The sequence below is a fragment of the Salmo trutta genome, chromosome 38, assembly GCF_901001165.1.
Source record: "Salmo trutta chromosome 38, fSalTru1.1, whole genome shotgun sequence".
NCBI classification, from domain to species: Eukaryota; Metazoa; Chordata; class Actinopteri; order Salmoniformes; family Salmonidae; genus Salmo; species Salmo trutta.
Window position 1 is genome coordinate 6,108,128 of NC_042994.1, and position 20,464 is coordinate 6,128,591.

The following is a 20,464-nucleotide window of genomic DNA, read 5'->3' on the forward strand; positions in this document are numbered from 1 at the left end:
CAGACACAAATATGTTTTTTATTAAATTACAGATTTTTCCTGAATTTGATATAATCATCAAGCCCATTCAAAAGATTAGGGGACAGAAACTGGAAGGATGATGTAATAGGACAATATCACTTTCACATCGTGTATTGGTCATTTTAATGCTATGGCTGTGCTTGCCGTCAGCCATTTTAGAAAACATGAGTTAAATCCAGACTCGCCCTTTTTCAGTCTGTCCTCTCTGGTATAATTAAAAAGAACAGCCAGTGCTGAACAAAGTGGTTAGATCACAGTGCACTCCACATTCCCTCATGGGGTTGTGGTTGTGGTGTGCCTGTCTGTTGATGTTTGTTTAGGCAGCACAATGATAAGGCTGGGAAAAGTGCACATTTCAAGATTTATAGCTTCATAATGTGTAAAAAACATTAAGAGCACCTGCTCTTTCCATGACAGACTGACCAGGTGAAAGCTAAGTTCCCTTATTGATGTCAATAGTTAGATCCACTTGAAATTAGTGTAGATGAAGGGGAGGATACAGGTTAAAGAAGGATTTTTAAGCCTCGAGACAGTTGAGAAATTGATTGTGTGTGTGTGTGTGTGTGTCATTCAGAGAGAGAATGAGCAAGACAAAATATCGACGTGCCTTTGAACGGGTTTTGGTAGCAGGTGCCAGGCACACTGGTTTGTGTCAAGAACTGCAACGCTGATGGATTTCACTTTCAACAGTTTCCTGTATGTATTAAGAATGGTCCACCAACCAAAGGCCATCCAGCAAACTTGACAATGCTTTCAACACCTTGTAGAGTCCATGCCCCAATGAACTGAGGCTGTTCTGAGGGCAGGTTCTTACTGTTTTGTGAACTCAGTGTATGTACATTCCAGTGGTGTTGAAATGGATTTGGAACAGTCTTACATTCTCTTCATTGTTCTTTGTCTCCAATAGACTTTATAAAGCTCTTCTGCCCACTAGTGGTTGAAATACAGACTGGAGTAAGCAGATCGGCAGACCTGTCTCCTATCACCCCTCCCTATTCAACAAGCGGACCGCTGGCCAGAACCGGACCCAGAACGGGGGCAATATGGACCACGATTCAAGACTAAAAATATAAAAATGTGGGTGAACTAAGTCGGGCTTCGACCCCTAGTATCATATGAACATACATAAGACATGGAAAACGGTGTAGAATTGCCAACAAAAGGGGTGTAAACAGTTTGGGAAGGCATGGTTTGCGATGTGGGGGTATGTTACTACACCGATACATTTCAATATCCATTTGGATCTTTGTCAAATAATACTTGACCCCGGCCGGCCCTATCGGTTTCATAGTTCCACTCAGACTGTAGTGCCACCATGTGGCGAGAAAGAGCATAACCCAAATGTCATACATCATTTATTCAGCGCAACGCTCAAAGTCAGCCACCGCATTTCAATGGAGGACAGGTTCAATATCACATCTCTATAAAACAGAATAAACTTCAAACAAAGATACTACTGCAGTGACAGTAATGTATTTTAACTGATAAAGCAATAAATAATGCAATAGTCTGTCAAACTAAATAAACAAAAACACTAACAATCGAAGTAAACAGTGCAATTAACTTACCACACCCAAAACATTTCTTCAAACAGCATAGTTCTCCAAATGGTTTTCAGACACAGCATAGCAACACCACAGTCTCTACAAACTTCAGGTACAAACATGCTCACCTGCATAGGTCTAAGGAACGCTTTTTTGTTTACTTTTTAACCGGTCCCTCCCTATTTATAGTCCCAGGGGAAAGACTGACCAAAACTAATGTTCCTACCCTATCACAACTATCATGTAAAATAAAGATTTATTTTTTGCATGGACTAGGTGACAAATAGCATGACTAGGTGACAAATAGCATGGACTAGGTGACTAGTGCGTAAGATATAATGCAAAGTCAACATGAGTTGAGTATATTAATCTTTATTAATTAATATCCCATAGTTTAAAAGAAAGTGACATTGAAAGATTGAAAGAAAAGTGCTTGAATTAAAACACCCAACTATGTCTTACTATACTTGTGAGGACATTTTGGGGACCAACAAAATTTTGATTCCCCTTCAAAATCCTATTTTCCCTAACCCCAAACCCTGAAATAGCCTTTTTATAAGTGAGGACCGTCCAAATGTCCTTACTTCTCTAAAGTTTTGTTGGTTTACTATTCTAGTAAGGACTTCTGGTCCTCACAAGTTTAGTAAAATGTACACACACGACAAATGGCTCTCCGAATAAAACACTGATAGGAGTTTCAGCTAAATCTTAAGCAGCACAAAATGTCAATTCATGCTTGTTCTCTGTTGTCTCCCCATCTGACTTATAAACAGTTCTACACTTCACAACACTATCAGCAATACCCACATTCACCAACCACCCACTGCCCTCACACTGGCTAATGAATTCACCATAAATAACACCATCACATTCTGTGTGTCTTTCAACATCCACATTCAATAGTCATTCTTGTATATTCATGTCCCCACTGAAATCAAATGGGCCTTTAACCACGGGGGGTATCAGACATTGCTTGGGGGAAACCCGCTCCCTCCTCCGCTCTCTTTTTCTGCATTTCTTCAGAAAACCTGTAGTCACGTATAGAAAACAGTGTACAAAACAGTAAGAACAGCTTCCTAATATTGAGTTGCACCCCCTTTTGCCCTCAGAACAGCCTCAATTCGTCAGGGCATGGACTCTACAAGGTGTCAATAGTGTTCCACAGGGATGCTGGCCCATGTTGACTCCAATGCTTCCCACAATTATGTCAAGTTGGTTGGTGGACCATTCTTGATGCACACAGGAAACTGTTGAGCGTGAAAAACCCAACAGCGTTGCAGTTCTTGACATAAACCTGTGTGCCTGGCATCTACTACCATACCCTGTTCAAAGGCATTTAGATCTTGTGTCTTGCCATTCACCCTCTGAATGGCACACATACACAATCCACATCTCAATTGTCTCAACGCTTAAAAATCCTTTACATTGATTGAAGTGGATTTAACAGGTGACATCAGGGATCATATCTTTCACCTGGTCAGTCTTGGAAAGAGTCCTTAATGTTCTGTACACTGTTTATAACCTTCATTTGACATTCAAAATAACAGTCTGATAAGAGACTTAAAGTGCCATCTTCCCATTATAGTTAAGACATTAAACATACTGTACATTTACCAGGCACTGCACCTCCCTCCATTGAACAATTCAGACTCATAAAAATTAAACAAATATCACTTTATAATTTGTAAAAAATAAAAACCCTCGCTCAAAGCTTAAACACTGAAATGCAACATAGCATTGAGAATAATTACTGAAACGATGTGGTCTATATACATATTGCTAATAACACTATCATATCTACTGTTATTAATTTCTGTCTCGGTCTGTGTGTGTGTGTGTGTGTGTGTGTATGTATATATGCGTATATCTAAAGCCTATAGAACACACCCTGCTCCAATACTTAAACGCACCTTTCCTTCCTGACTTTCTGAAATGTTAGAACCGCGTACCCAGGGGTGTGGACCATGTGAATGGTCATCCCCTCAGCCCATACAGACTGCATCATTATGTGAGACCTACACACCCCACTCAATCATGTTGGGTACTTCCATCGACCCAGGGTCAATGACCTGCATGCCCTTTCTGTTGGAAGATAACACACCTATTTAGAGTAGAAGGGGAGTTTTCCTTCCTCCAGGTTCCTTCTCTTTACAAATAACTAGATGCATAGTCACTTGTGTTGATAATAGTCTTTGCTGTTCGGGGCTAAATTAATGACGTGCAGTGCATTTGGAGTGTTGGTTAGATACACTGGTCAAGATTCTAAAGTGACATAGCATAATTGTTGACATTAGCTGGTGTTAGTTTTGTGTAGGAAATAAAAATGGTTGCTCTGGAACGTGTGGTTGATTTCTCATGTCTTCCATTGACATCCATATGGCTTCAATCCACCGAAGTGGATACAAGGCCACAAAATGTCTGCTTGCATCACTTCAATTCACCTGTTCAGTTTCAATCTCTGAGTACTCCATCTTCCACATACTTATCCCCTCAAAACGGCACCTCTTGGCATATTTCTCTCTTGGTTTTCAATCCTTCAATATGGAACCTCCTGGAATGCATCTAGTCCCATCCTTGAATCCATGAGTATCAAAAGAATCTCCTTTCCAATGATGAGTCAACCACATCCTGGTGCAGAAGTTTCATAATGGTGTTCACAATGCAAGTTCTCAGGCTGTGGCCAATGAAAGGCTTAAATGTGCATTTCTACCAAGCATCAGCAGCTAGCTCATTTACAGTTACTACGCCATGGTTCCAGTGGGGCACAATTCCATTTCCACCCTTTTCTTTTGTTGTAGTTCTCCCTCCAGACTAGGAGGTGGAGCTGTGGTGCCGTCTACTTGGCGTCCCCTGGCCTGGGCCCGGGGCTCGAAGAAGTGCCCAGGCGTCTGCTGTGGCTCCTCCAGCGCTGGCGGAGGACAAAGTCGTAGTTGGCCGAGGTGGCCATGGCGTAGAACACGTTGGCCTTGTCAGGGATCTGGAGTTCTGGTGGGAGAGGAAGGGAACATATAGATCAGTATGGGTTGTATGGGGATTATATTGAGTGCCATACACATTTGGGGTGTATCTCAATAGTCTATGGTGGCTTCTTTTCCTTGTCTCCTCTCCTTTATCTGTACTGATCAACAACAGAGGTGAACGCAATGCAAAATGTAGTTTAAAAGTGCAGAGGAAGAAAGGAGACAAGGGAGAGTAAGCTTCTTTCCTATTCTGACTGAGCTCACCTTTGTCCTGGGACAGCAGCTGTGTGAGGCTGAAGTCTGTACAGCTCATGTTCTCCAGGTTGTGTTTGTCCAGGGCCCTCTGGATGACCTGGGGACTGTGGTCCTGACTGGTCAGCTGGACAAGAGGAACAGAGAGATAAGGTTAGTAGAACACACTGGCAATATAAGCTGTTTGAAGTGTACACTCTTATGGAGGTGAAAACCCAAATTATTATTATTACTACAATCTAGAAAATCAACTATCATCCCTAACCAGTGAAGAGACTGATCTACATTGGCGCACTTTAAGGGAGTATTTGTTAGAGTTCACTCACCAAAATGCTCTTATAGATATTGCCGTTGTTGCCGCACTCCACGCTGACCCTCACGATGCAGGAGTCAGCTACCTGCTTGTTATAGACGGGCTTAGAGCACGGAGGAGAGGAGGAGGAGCAACAGGAGGAGGAGGAAGAGCAGTCAGGGCTCATGGCCATAGAGGAGTAGGAGAGGTCGGGCTGGGAGGAGCTGCAGGAGGCGTTGGAGGGAGTGGGGGAGGTGGTGTTGGAGGAGAGGCCTTCAGACACGTTGTGGAGTGACCCTGACAGAGACTGGGAGAGAGGAGGCATAATAAATACTCCATGCTAACTGGCTAATAACTGTTATACATAAACATGGTCAACATATAACTTCAGACCTGGATTTAAACAGTACTTTAGCTGTGCTTTATTGAGCTTGCCTGGCACATTGGAACCAATAGAACACTCCCCAAAGTGCAAACCCCACCCAAATGGCTCTCTAGGCAGGCTCAATCAAAATTCAAAATAATATTTGAAAGAAATCAAATATTTGAACCCAGATCTGATTGAATCCTGGACATGGTTATCTACCTTGAGTTTGACTCCGAGGGGAGAGGGCTGTGGTGAGGACAGATCCTCCATCTCAGAACCACTGGAGCCTGATGACGACACACTGAGCTGGTCTGAATGGGTCTTTCTGCTGGAGACATCAGTGCCTGACAGAAACCTACACACACACATGAAAACGGAAAGAGTTCATTAAAGTGCTCAGAAATACCTCAAAAACACTCACATGTTCAATAGAAATGAGGTATAGACAGACACCCTGATGAAGGCATTAGCCAAGATGCGCTGGTGTGTTTTAATAATGCTGTAGCCCACGCAAAGGCTTTTTAACTTTCAAACCCAAACGAGCGCCTGGACTTTGATTTTTTTAACACCACTTAACAATCATTTGTGGATATCATTTTTCCTTTAGCTTTTCAATGACTATTCCCCTCCAAGAGCACCTGCTGTTGTTTGGGAATACCTGCAGGACTATTGCTACTTCTTTTCCCTCAATAGATTAGGTATATTCCTAACATACATTGTCTTTAGCCAATGGCAGGAGTGTATTCTGTATTTATTAGGATCCCCATTAAATCACTAAATATACTCCTGTCTGTCATTGGCCGAAGACAAAGATGACAGGAGTGGAATGTTAGCTAGAAAAAGACTGGTACCCAGCCTAGCAACAACACAGTGGAGTATTGTATTTGGGTAGACAGTGGCACAGGGTAAATAATAAATTATGTCAGAAAGGATTCCTGACATTTTGGCCATAAGAAGGTCAGACTTACGAGGCGAGCTTCTTGTTGAGCAGGCGCTGGCTCCAGGAAGAGGGTGAGTTTGGACAAGGGTCAACCGGATGCTCCAGAGCGCGGGACAGCTCATAACTTTCCTGGTCATTGAGCATGGTGTGGTTCTGCAGCCAGGCTGAGATGGTCTGGTCTACCGGGAGGCTGTAGCAGGAGCAGAACGCCTGCAGCTGGCCGATCTGAGACAGGATCTCAAACTCCTGATAGAGGGAGGGAGGGAGTGTCATGATACATCCCACTTACACAGTACTGGTAACTGGTTACTGAGATTGGTTGCATTTCTTTTAAAAACCACTAGGGGGTGACACTTACCCGTCTACGTTTCTCAAAGTTAATGAGGCCACCCTGTGAATTGGGATACAAATAGGATTGAAATGAGCTCACATATCAGACCACTGTAAATGCAGAAAAATAATAGACAAGGAAATTGGGTCATATAAATAGGAGTGAAAAGTTGGGATGTTCTGACCACCAAAAAGTCTAGGAAGGCCACATCACAAAGCCACACTCGTATTGAATACATTGGGTTAGATATTAGAATTGTGATCTCACCTCTACTGTGTCTGTGAGTGCAGTATCCAGCATGGTGAGGACTGTCAGGTAGGTTCCCAGGTAGGGGACTACACCACTGGTAGGGCTCTGTTTGAGGGACGATAAGACACTACGTCATACAGCAGCCTATCCTAGATTATATACGCGTCCCAAATGGCACCCTATTCCTGCCTAGTGCACTCATTTTCACCAGAGCCTTGGTCAAAAGAAGTGCACTAAATAAGGAGTCATTGGGACATGTTCTAAACAATGTAAACAGTTTATATTATGTGAAGGACAATGGGATGGTACGTCAAAACAGTTCAGTGTTTATACAGAAAGCATAGACAGAATCATCACCTAACCTTTATATAACATTGACAACGCTGACCTGTGATGATCCACGATGACTAAAAAGGGTCTAAGTTAAGTTAACTTTGTACAACATCAATTCAAGTGTCATTAAAGTGAGCAAAAGGCAAGTGTTGTAATTTGAGCTGACTAAGAGTTTCCACTGGACGAGAGAATGGAAATTAAAAGGAGGAAGGTTGGAACGGAGAGAGATCTATATTAGGGAATCACTGTGTGACCCAAATGGCACCTTATTCCCTAAATAGTGCACTACTTTTGACCAGAAAGTATTGCACTATATAGAAAATAGGGGGCCATTCGGGAAGCATCCAGTAACACAGACAGAGGCTGCATGTAACTTGTTTTGGAGAAGTCGAAACTAGGACAGGTCAGGACCATTAAGGGGTATTCCTACCTCACTTCCTCTTTTCGCTCTAAAGCATTAGGAAGAGACTTGTTTGCTGAGCTAACAGTATTATTTTAGTCTTCTCCACGTATCTCGTGCTCTGTGGTCCAAAGTCAAAGAATAAGGAAGCCACATAATGTCGGCAGATTTGAATGGATTTGCACGATTGTTGTGGACAGTAACTGAATATTATCAGCATGCTAGCTGTTCATACAATATACTGTAGGTGCTCAGACAGAAGTTCTATCATTTTAGTACAGATCATGTTAGAACACCTAAAGCACGGGAAGGAAGTAGTCTTACCATCTGTTTAGACATGGGGCACAGCTGGGGTGACTTGGGGGTGGCGTTGTCATCCGGCTGGCTGCCATCCTAAAGAACAGCAAAAACAGTCACATTAGGCTTGGTTTAAAAAGGGCACGGAAAATCATTCAATTGCCATCCATTAGCCAAGAATCAATAAAGTCTTCTAAAGGTTCCTACACATGAGAGTGCTTGAAATAGCGTGCATTATTCACAGTCACACTACCTGCATCTACTTGTTTTGGGCTTAAACAAGTACCTGGAGTTTGATATGAGATGGGTGGGGCAATCATAGCAAGCCAAATAGCTGTTCTATAATAGTTCCTTGTACAGCGAGTGCAGTACAAGGTTAAGTTATTTAATTAATGAATAACTACTTAGTTCTTGTTATTATTGGGTGTGGTGTCTGATTGGTTGTCCCCCGTCATGATAAGGCTGAGATTGAGCATTGAATCACCAATAAAACCCAAGCACACACCCTTCTTTAGACAATCAGCCAGTGGTGGTTGGTGGTACTTTAAATGGGAGGACGGGCTCATAGTAATGGCTGGAACGGAATTCATGGAATTGTATCAAACACCTGGTTTTCCATGTGCTTAATACCATTCCATTAACTCCATCCATTATGAGCCATTCTCCCCTCACCAGCCTCCTCTGGAATCAACACATACCAAGTCACCTCCGCCTGGTAATAGATGTTGCTAGTTTTACCCGGAGGCATGTGTGGGTTCAGTCAAAGCGGTGTGACTCAATGTGCCCAGCCCAAAACTGGCAGTCATATTGAATACGCCACCTTTAGATGTGGGCCGTTTACAAAGCCAACAAGTAAAAGTGAATATAATATGATAGACAGTGCTATCAGATATGACTGACCCTATTTGATTGTGTGGCCAACGTATAAAGTACAATGGCTCTTTTGTGCTGAAGTGTACACTTCCGATATGATAACAGCCCTATCATTATACTGCATTAACACCCATATCAGTCTTTTAGTTGGCGGCAGGTAGCCTAGCAGTTAAGAGCGTTAAGAACTGGAAGGTCGCTGGTTCGGATCCCTGAGCTGACTTGGTGAAAAATCTGTCAATATGCCCTTGAGGATAGCACTTAACCCTAATTGCGTTTGCTAAATTATTAAAATGTAAATGAAAAAAAATGCTTATGGAACAGAACAGTAAATGTTGCTACTCAGGTGGAAAATGTATTTTTAAGTGGTGTTCTTACTGTTGAACTTGAACTCTACGGTTGTGTTTCCATTCTGTGTTTATTTTTTTTAATTGAACCTTTATTTAACTAGGCAAGTCAGTTAACAACAAATTCTTATTTACAATGACGGCCTACCGGGGAACAGTGGGTTAACTGCCATGTTCAGAACCACAGATTTTTTTTTACCTTGTCAGCTCGGGGATTCGATCCAGTGACCTTTCGGTAATTGGCCCAACGCTCTAACCATTACCATTATTTGGTTATATTCTGTGGTTCTTACCTCCACCAGGATCTCTCTGCTGGTCAGAACACAGTTCTCATCTGGGAACGTCTCACACAGCTGGTCGAAACAGGCCATACAATCCCTAAAATAAAATGAATTGTCAGTTTTCAAAAATGTGCAGTATGCATCTCAGCCACCATATTCAGGGTTGCTTTCCACTCAATGGAAAATATTCAAGTGGTTTTCAGTTCAGAAGTAGAGTAAATCTGGGTCTGAGAAACTTCAGAATCACTGGCTGACAAAATGTAAACCTGCTACCGTGCCTCTGCATATCTCACCTGTTGACGGCAGCCCAGGTCTTCTTGAGGCGGTACACAGCGTTGGACTGCAGGGCTGACAGGATGGCTCTTAGAGAAGAGAAGTTCTTCAGTGTTCTGCACTCCTACAGAGGACAGGACCGAACACAATGCCTACATTTAGCCACTTAAGAAACAGTTTTCCTGTTGCTTTCCTAAATATCTACATATTTTTTTTACAGCTAAACATGTCTCTAAAGATATCAAAATAAAGATAGAACATATATTTATGTATACCATCTGGGCTTGCTGACCTGTGCTATGGCGATCCACCGCTCTATCACCCTGGCCCTGAGGGTGGGGCTGGTGTGGGGGAGGAGAGGGGAGCTAGGGGCCATAGATGGACTCAGGGTTGAGGAGGAGACCGAGATCGGAGACTTTGGCGAGGAGCACAGCAGGGAGGTGATGACCCGGTTGGTGACGGCGTTGAACTGGGCAATGGTGGCGCGGACGGTGGGTGCCACGTTGCGGCTCTCCTTCTTGTCCCGCTGAGACCAGACACAGCCCAGGCACTGGAACGGGACCACTTTGATGAAGAGGTCCTACAGGAAGGAGGGAAATACACTTTGTAAGATTTGTCATTCATGCGGAATGATTGAACAGAAAGGATCGGGTCATAAAGATGATTAACACTTACAGAGTCCAATCGTGTCAGCTGCTCTGCCACTTCTATGACAGGGAAGTCCATAAAGTCTCCAGTCACCTCCTTCAGTACTTCCTCTCCTGATGCCTCCTCTCCTGACCCCTCCTCTTTCTGCTGACAATCACCATTATCTATTGGTGCAGACTGATGCAGACTAATGCGATCTAGGAAGAAAATAAGCAAAAAATAAGCAAAATCACAACTTGTAAGACTTCTACTGGTGAGGTAGGATGCCGTTTTTTGCTTGTGAAAGAAAGAGACAAGGATAAAAACTTGAAACAGCGAGGTACTACCTACATTTGTCCAATAAAACCCCGAGTTTGATTTCTGTTGAAAAACGTTTTTCGACGGTTTGCCTTACTGAACGCTACCAACCTTCTTCCTGGAGCTTCTTGAGCAGTGTCTCAGCTGTTTGTGCAAGGCGACGAAAGGCGAGGCGGTGACGGAGGTGGAAACAGAGCAGCCTCAGGGAGGAGTGCCGAGGGGGTTCCCTGAAGTCCTCCCTGTGTTCCTCTAGCCAGGTTCTGATCAGGGGCACCAGGGTGCTGGAGGAGGGGGTGGTGATTAATATCAAGGGTGTTTTATGGTGAGAAGACATTGTAGAAGTAGTTGAGAGAGTGAAGTTCCTCATACCTCCTTGGGCAGACTGTGTTGTCTAGGTTGGCAATCATATCATCCCTATGGAAATAGAGACATGCAGTACTTAGAAAAAAACAGAATGTTTGCTCAATGGTTACTGCTCCTACAAGGGATTTAGGGGCACAAAGCAATGTTTTGACCAACATGGTCTCTCCTCCCACGCCATGAATCTGACACGCAAGAGTAGCCCTTTACTAACATATAAACTACAGAGACCTGACCTTCGGCGGAAAGCCCATTGCTGTCGATTACAATCCATGTCCCATGGGGCTAGCATATGGTGACGTCAGTTTCATAAGGAAGCCTGTTGCTACCAGCGCAGCAGAAACGAGGGTGACAGCTTAAAAAACAATTAATCATTATCTCTAGGGTTCTAAATGTCATAGGTCAGAGCAGATAGCTTTAAACTCCAGTAAAAGGCTAACTACTGAACTGGTAAGGGGTCTTACTAGTCAATAGCTCAGAAAAGTTCAATACAATGTTATCGCAGAATAAGGTTCCCAGATTTTCCAGAAATCCCAGTTAGAGAATTCCTGGATATCGTGAGGGAATAAGCAGGAGATCCAGGAATCCTCCAACTATGATATCTGAAAACCTCAGTTGTATTTTTTTGGCAGAAAATATTATGAATAACCTATGAGGCAGCATTTTTAAAAAGGAGTCTTTAGACATTCTTGTTGGACCCGTCATGTGGTAGGTAATTAGGAACCGGTTAGGCAAACTCATAACTGAGTGATTGTTGCCTCCCACGACATCACACAAATATGTATGGGGTGAAACTGAATTATTCAAACTAGGACAGACTTACAACAGACTGGTAGTCCTGCATCATGCCAGATGCCTTCCAAATATTGTTGAAAGAGGTGCAACCGAAGTGCAGCCTCGGAGATTAGTCAGAGGTTATTAGTCTGATAAGATTTCAGGTCATTTTGTATGGGTCCTATCTAGGCAAGACTCAAGGGTTTACTTTACAAGATGTCTTTAGTCAACTGTTTCCAATTACTTTTCCCATTTACAAAAACATATACAGTTAAAGTTATCTTAACAGTAAGTGTCTGCTAAATACATTATCATATGACAAAACATTCAAAAGTAACATAGCATCATATAATCTCTGTAACCATCTCACCTCTGGATGAGCAACAGCACTGTGCCACATACCGAATTACATTTATGTTAAATGTATGTTGCTCTGAATAACAACAAAAAACAACAACCACCATGAAATCCTATTCTGTGTCTCACCTCTGGAAGAGCAGTTCTATGAGTGTGTTGGTGGTGGTGAAGGTTCTGTAGGTGGACAGAAACACTCTGACATAATCAGATTCCTGGTGTTCTGAGTCCAGCAGGTGGGTTACCAGGCGCTCCAGGGTCCCCGCTTTCAACCGACGCACCTTCAATCAAATACAAATCTACTTTATTCATAATGAACTTTTTACATTAGCAGTTGTCGCAAAGTGCTTGTCTCCCTCTCCCTACATATCTTTCCCTTTCTCCGCCTCTTGTCTATCCCCAGTCTTTCCTTCTCCACATCTCTCTCTGATCATTCATTCTCTCAAAGTGCTTTTACCTTCACTGTGTGGTACTGGATGAAGTTGAAAGCCGTTGGAGTCGACAGGGACATAGTGAGAGGCTCTGAGGGGTCCTGGGTGGAGGGGCTGGGGAGCACAGGCTCCCTACATAGCGTTATGCCGAACACAGCCCCCTCTTCCACCTCCTCCCCCCACTCCTGCACTGGGTCCTGGTGGGAGACAAAGGGAGTGGAGGTGAGACTTCAATAGAATAGAATAGTAATTGCACATTAAGGGTTGTTGACATTAGCCAAAAGTGCCATAACACACAGAATGAATCAAAATGGGTTTGCCGGTCCTACTAAATTCACAGATGTTCAACTTCAACTGCAGTGAAGTGGCCTACATTTTCCTCATGCTCTATGACACAAACACCACCAGCCAAATGTAGAGATCTTCACATTCAAAGCATTCAGGCAATGAGCAGTTTAAGTGAGAAGGTTAAGCACAGCTACGTCAATAGCACCGTTCCACAGATGCTGCTTTCAAACAACATAGAATTCTCAGTTCAATCTATGCAGCCACTGCAGAGGCATCAATTAGTCTGTCTAGCAGCTGGTATGAGAGCTTTTTAAACATTGATTGCACATCTCACAATGTTAAGGGACCAAATGTAAAACGTGTGGCACATTTTTAGCTAGACATCCATCTATGCAAAAGTAAATGCTGCAGAGGCACCTGCTATTAGATTGCATGCCTGTACAGCAACAGGTATGTGACATCATTAAATAGATATTATACATTCACAATGTATAGGGACCTAAACGTCAACGTGTGGCATGTTTTCAGCTAGACATGTTTTTGGTAATAGATGAATTTACTATACTGTATGATTATATCCCATCTGACTGGTATGAGGGCACATTATACATTTTGAAATGTATAATTGCTAGTTATAGACCTCCATGTCTAAAATGTGGAACGTTTTTAGCAAGACGTGCAACATCGTTGCTCCCTCCACTCAAGCTATACTACATCAACTCCCATTCCATCATCCAGAGCAAAGATAATATTCAATCTCCATCAAAGAGAACCACAATGGAAATACCTTTAAGTTCTCCTCAACGTTTTTAAATGCATTGCATCCATGTGTTGTTCAATTGTGCCATTAAATGGTCAAATAAATACAATTACATAAAAACACTATGGCATTTCCTTCTCTTTTGAAGAAGATGCCAACGTATGGTGTTAAAACCATTTCACACAGAGGGTACATCCCAAATGACAGCCTATTCCCTATGGGCCTTGGTCAAAAGTACTATATAGTGAATAGGGTGCCATTTGACACACAGCCAGATACTTCCTGACATACAGAAGGAGATCCACATAGCCCATATTAGCCCAACATCCCATAGACTAGACAGAGGTTATACCCTCACCATGTAACCAGAGAATCAAGTTTCAGTTTCACTGATAAGGTAGAGTGTAGAGTGAGTAGGGTGTGGCGCTACCAGCTCTGTAGCCCCTAGACTTTGACCCGACTGGGTGGGTAGACAGAAGATCCTACCCAGACCTGTAGCTTTTAGACAAAGCAAAACTCACTGTATCCATGGGGCCTGCCTACCCCATGCACTGGAGAGCACTACAGTACCTCTCAGCATCTCTGTGTTCTGTTCTTGTCTGTAACAAAATCGGAGTAACACATTTCAGTAACATCTAGCAGTTCCCAGTCCCTGGAGAGAGCCCATGAATTCCATATAATAACTTCTAGGGTGAAGATTCTAGCTAGTATCCCACTGACACACAATAGAGAATCAAGCCATAAATAGAGGATGAGGAAACAAGGAAGTTTCCACACGGTCAGACATATTGGATCTGTGTTATATAGATGGCAACGTCCAAACTCTATATCTATCTCTGGTTGATGCTATTCACAGCCACTAAAAGCCCGTCTGTCGTAAAAAACATTGACATTCTCCAAATGAGTGTTTTGTCATTATACAACACCTAATGGAGTCTGGCTGGCTGCAGAGGGAATGAGAACAAGAGCCACTATTTACTGTGCCCTCCATATCTGTGTCCTTCATATCTGTGTCCTCCATATGCCAGACATGCAAGTTTTGTTGATAACTCTCCATGGTACACTGGTCTGGACCAATAGGCTACCTCAATGTTCTGTCCCTGTCTGGTGTGTGAACACAGACACAAATGCACCTTTAAAATATGACATAAAAACCAAAATATGAAATCTTGAAGACAATATTGAGTTAAAGTTGTGATTACACTATATGGAAAACAAAATAATATTAGCAGGGGGGAGAAAAAATAATCACAATATGGCCCTATAATAATACTTTCGATTCTTTGCTTTGTCAGTAAATGTATTCATTATTTGATAAATTATGAAGGTTTCATTATTTTAGGCTATTTTTTTTTTTAAATAGCAAAATCTCACAGGATAAAAGGCTGTGTAATTAATTGATTGCATGCGACAAAAGTTGACCAAGTAGCCTAAAAGAACAGAGACATTTCAAAAGAAGTACAGTAAGCAATGAATAAAAGGTAAAACTAATACCATTGACAAACGCCATTTCCCCATATTTCCCAATCGTTTTAGTTGATGAAAGAAGGTAAAGTTTCCAGTAGTTTAGGGAGAAATTTCTTCTGTTTTGTTGCTGGTAGATACTGATATTCCAATGAAGTAATCCGTGAGTGACCGAAATAAGTATTGGATGGCGAGTAGCCTAGTTCCGTAAATTACCTGGGATGTCGCTGATCCGACCAAAAGAACAATTCTGAATTGCGTATAATATAGAGTATATTTTATATACTGTATCAACTCAAACGACATTAATATATGAATATACTTCTAAGCAGGCTTCAAACTCGATCGCCTAGCCGCTACACAGCCTGTCTGTGTGAGCTTCGCTGTGCGACAGCCGGTTTCTGTGCAAGTCTCAGTGACTGATTGCACCTGAGCGCGAGAGCAGAGGCTGTACTAGCAGGTGAGGGCAGGGCGGGAATCTCGATACCACGCGCTTTTACGTCAACATATTTGGTGATAGCAGTGTCACAGACAGACGGTAACAGGCCATGTCATTCACAACTTTCACACTTGTAATGGTTTTTTTCGGATTATTTAGGCAAATTAAAATAATTTAAAACAATGTAATAAACAAACATTTGCACCATCTTAGTAGGTATAGATGATGTCTGATTACTGTAGGCCTACTATAGCCATAAAGGGAACATTTGCATTTTTTCCTTAAATGCATTAATCCACTTTCTATTCTCTAGGTACAGTATGTTAAAAAACTGGAGGCACTATGAGCTTTTTGCTGTTAGTGTTTTGGGAATTCTTAAACCATCACAAGTCTGAGAAAATTATTCAGACAAGAACCATGGGCCTGTAATGTGCTTCTCAGGTGACTGCTCCTGGTATCTCCTTCATACCTTACTGCCACTATTCTAAAATCCAGTCGGGACAGTTCTCAGGATTGCTCTCAACCCATGGTGTCTAAGAGGTATGGTTGGAAATTCCACAGAAAACTAGTCTGTTTTGTTCCTATTGAGTGTTCCAAGCCAGTGTCACCTGTTGCTGTCCTTTTCTACTGGCTGGCTGAAAGTTCCAGAATGACTTAGAAGCAGACTATATTTATCATTTGGTGAAGAGAAACATGTAGGGTTTCTGTTGAGCCGAACAGTAGCTCTATAGTCCCAATGTTCTTATAGCCTTGGCTTGTGCGAGCCAGAACGAACAGCTGATATAGCAGGATCCTATCTCCTGTTTCTTTAGCATGAGGCAGCTTAATGTACAAGTACCCCCCTGGACAGGACACTAGTCTATCGCAGGGCCTTACCCCCAACATATCTCCTTAATTCTGAGTACCACTCGAGATGCATTGGGTCCCGTTTTTACAGTCTTTGGTATGACTCAGCCAGGGATCGACCTCCCAACCTTTCACTACTCATATCTGATTATAAAATTGTTACTGTAGTCTAATCTACTTTTATCCCTAAATTGTCCCAATGAGAAAGCGCCTTGACCGCCCAATGATAAAAGTGTCAACCATCTCTAGCTCAGCAGATGCCGTTTGATCAATGGCGGTTTCTATTATAAACCCCCCTCATTAGCAAACAGTGGGTTTCAAAAGGGGAGAATAAGTAACTGTTGCTTAATGAGTTTTTTCCCCCCTCTCTCCTCTGAATATCTGAACCATGACCATGGCCATCCAATGCCACACTCTGCCAGTCCAGAGGCACAAAGAATGAGAGGGGGAAGCCGAGGGGGCAGGGTGAACAATTAACATTAATGAGACACAGTGAATTCACAACGCACAACAATTGTCCGATTAGATGACTTCAAAACAAATTCATCTCGATTTTGTATAATCGATGACATGAGTAAACTGTCTTTTTGGAACAATATTTTTGTTGGTATGAAATACGGTTTACAACTGTGGGACATGTCCAAATGATAGCCCTTATCAGAAGAGGCATGTTAAAACCAGCACGCTTCAGAAGTGACAGACACACTTCCTGTTGGACTTCCTTCCTCCTCAGTGTCAAAATAGCTACTGTGTTCAACAACACAAACTACTGAAGAAAAAGGTAACAAAAGCAGCAGCCTACATGAGAACCACATCTGCTCTGACGTAAAACCACCTCACACTGAGGTACATGACCCCTCCCTCTTACCATTTACGCAGTAACCTAACGTAGACAGTAAAGCTGGCCCCTATAAATCTCAACCCTAAATCTGCAACTAACGTCACTGGAGATGTCAGGCTCTTATAAATCAATCCTGGTAAGAGGAAGCTTCCAAAATTAAGGCAACAACTGGATATTCTGACACAAGAAAAGTGTTTTCATGTCATATTCAGGAAGCTCCCACTCACTGGTTTCACTTGCCAAGTCCCTGTAGGTCTAATACCTGACATTTATATGGTTTTAAATGGAGCTACCAAGCTAACTGACTGCTCAAATGTGTATGCACAATAACTAAATAACGTATCAGTCAGACAAAACCCTTCAGCCTCTACACATTGAGACTCAAGCAACTCTTTTACCTACCTGGAAGGGGGAAACACCATGCCACCAAATCTAACCTCCTAAATGAATACATTACCATTTGATAGGTACTTTACACAATACCGAGTCAGACAGACCTTTAATCCTCTATGCATTGACACTCAATGCAACCCACTCCACTCTCGTCGGCCCTTAGCTATAACGAAAGGGCAAACATCACCTTTCCACCAACTCACCTCAGTGACCTCTGTGTCCAGCAGCTGGAAGCGCCTCAGCCAGAGCCCCGGCTCCATGTCCGTTAGGACGTCCACACGGTGGGTGTGTCGAAGGCACAGCAGTCTCTTCATCCTGCCTACCCGGGCTCTCAGGCCCCTGCCCTCCCCTCCACAGAGAGATAGTGTAGACCGCATCGTCATCCACAGGTAGTAGAGTCATCAAGGTTCTCACCTGACAAGGGGAGAGTAGAGAGAGCCCTTACCACCACACAATAGTACAACTATGTAGGACAAGTGACAATGAATGAATGACAGGTCTACAGGACAGAATGAAAGTCATCCTTTGTTATGTTACATTCCGATACTTTATTGCCAATTTTCTAGGAAATTCAGTAATCTTATGTTGCAAGGAAGACGTTCAATAAAGAAGACAAAAGAGTCATTCAAGAGTACAGTACTTTATGGGAATTTCTTAATGGCATTTAGAGGGCTGGATAGCAAATATTTTGGAACACTGAATTCCTGTACATTACCCTAACATATTCATTGGTTCATAGAAGCACAATGACGTCCACTTTCTGACCCAATTCCATGAAAAGGGAATGTTGTCTCCTTTTAAGAACAGGAAAAATACCAAAAATAATTTTTGAAAACTCCTCCAGTCAATCTATGAAACCATGACCAAGTCAATCAAGAAGTAACTGTCTGTCTACATAATCACTGCTCTTTCCAGGACCGACAGGCTTTGTTCGCTCTAAACCCATATAATTCTTTGTTGACTCCACACCTTTGAGGCATTAACATAAGTGACAAAATATTGTGGTTACAGTTTTGTCTTCACTTAAGTTGATCTAAATAAATGGTCCACAATAGTGTACTGTGTGAACATGAGTGAGGCTGGTCATACACACCAATCTGATTCACTATAGTCTTTTACATGCATCTCAACCCGTCCCTTCACCCAAAGGTGTAGACAACACATAGCCTGGTGCTAGACTATGTTCTGTAGCCACACAGAGGAGTTGACTGAAGAACAAACTATATTACCAGGCTAGGAAACACAAACAGTAACTTACATTTGATTGGTGAGCTTCTCCTTAACCACAGTTTAACAGATCAGCCCAGATTTATCTTTGGAGGGATGAAAATAACATTCCATACAGAGAAACTGTTGAGATGCCATATGATTTGGCAAGACTACAAACAGATCTGAGAACCACCCAGCCTTTTCTTGCTAAGACAGATGAAGTAAATAAAAACAATACAAAAGATATGTTGTGTCAACAAGAAGACGCCAGACAACATGTGTTGTCACAACATGCCCTTTTATAAATGGGGCTTATTTTACCAGCTTTACAGAGAAATAGGGAAAGGAGGCATAGCATGACTTAGGCTACCTATAATAATAATAATAATAATAATAATAATAACAACAACACAGCCATTTTACCCATATAATCCTTTGACTCCACTCCTCCATCGTTGAGTTATTAACATAAGTGGTGCCAAAAATAAGCACAATCAAATATTTAGAAGACAAAATGGAATGGTCACTCAGTGATTGTTGATTGTACTGGTTGGTGCTTTAACAACTTATGGTTACATTTTGGTTGTCACTTGATTTGACTTAAATAATGCTCCACAATAATGTATGAACATGAATGACACTATTGGTCATACCAATCTGATTGACTTTAATATGTCACATGCATCTCAACCCGTCCCTTCCCCCAAAAGGTCTAGTCAACACATCGCCTGGGCCTAGACATTTAGAGTTCTGCAGCCAACTCTTCATGGCAATGAATGAACACAGAGAGGAGTTGGCTAAAGCAAAAACAGACTAGATTCCCATGCTAGGAAACACAAATAGACATTTCTGTAACTTACTGTGTTCGATTGGTGAGCTTCTCCTAAACCGCAGTTTGACAGATCAGCCCAGATTCATCTTTGGAGCCATGATGGTTGTATAGTTTCTCTCTGAGTGATGACAAGAGCATTCCATACAGGGAAACTGTGTTGATGGGGAGCTTGGAGCTGGAGAGTGGCATTGAATGGTCACTCAGTGATTGTTGATTGTACTGGTTGGTGCTTTAACAGCTGAACTATGGAGAGAGAGAGGGAAAGAGAGAAAGAAGGGCGGGTGGTCCTCTTTTTTCCTCTTTCCCTGCTCCCCTCTTCTCCATTGTGTAAGGTTATAATACAGTCCTGTATAAGTCATCTGTTGATTACAGATCTGTCTGGTCCAATATCTTTCCGCTTAACTTATCGCTTCATTAAAAATGAGCGAGCCCCCAACTCTGCCGCCTCGCTTTTGTTTTCTTGTTGGCAAACCATCAATACTGGAGAGATGAGCCATGCTACTGTCTCTCTGTGTGCATCGCGCCTGTACTTCTGACAATTAATATATAAGGAAATACTAGTCCTAAGGCCTACAACTATTAAGATTAAACCGTTGTTGACCGTCAACTATATAGACAATAGTTTGTTTCTTACCTGCGAATATCCCCACATTACATGTTTGCATTGATTTTTAACCAGGGCTGATAGTATGTTTCATTGTCATTTCACATGATGGTCATTTCATAAACGTTGTTTTGATTAGAAGTCCATGCATACACACTGGCCTCATT

The 20,464-nt window shown here is 42.3% G+C and overlaps 1 protein-coding gene across 2 annotated transcripts; it reads right to left on the reverse strand.

The window, feature by feature from the left end:
- Nucleotides 1-3,224: 3,224 nt before the first annotated feature.
- LOC115178052 (ral guanine nucleotide dissociation stimulator-like 1) lies at nt 3,225-20,464 on the reverse strand. Of its 2 annotated transcripts, XM_029739076.1 has the most exons (19): nt 20,328-20,464; nt 19,722-19,868; nt 17,856-18,066; nt 12,648-12,818; nt 12,323-12,471; nt 11,072-11,116; nt 10,814-10,983; nt 10,433-10,602; nt 10,050-10,337; nt 9,778-9,881; nt 9,497-9,581; nt 8,014-8,082; nt 6,975-7,061; nt 6,735-6,767; nt 6,405-6,622; nt 5,656-5,791; nt 5,104-5,376; nt 4,790-4,904; nt 3,225-4,550 (listed from the first exon to the last, which is right to left on the reverse strand). In XM_029739076.1, the coding sequence occupies exons 3-19, from the start codon at nt 18,033-18,035 to the stop codon at nt 4,402-4,404; spliced, it is 2,442 nt and encodes an 813-aa protein (XP_029594936.1). In that variant the 5' UTR covers nt 18,036-18,066; nt 19,722-19,868; nt 20,328-20,464; the 3' UTR covers nt 3,225-4,401. The 2 variants fall into 2 exon arrangements, with proteins under 2 accessions (XP_029594936.1, XP_029594937.1); XM_029739077.1 differs by lacking the exons at nt 17,856-18,066; nt 19,722-19,868; nt 20,328-20,464 and adding an exon at nt 15,164-15,558.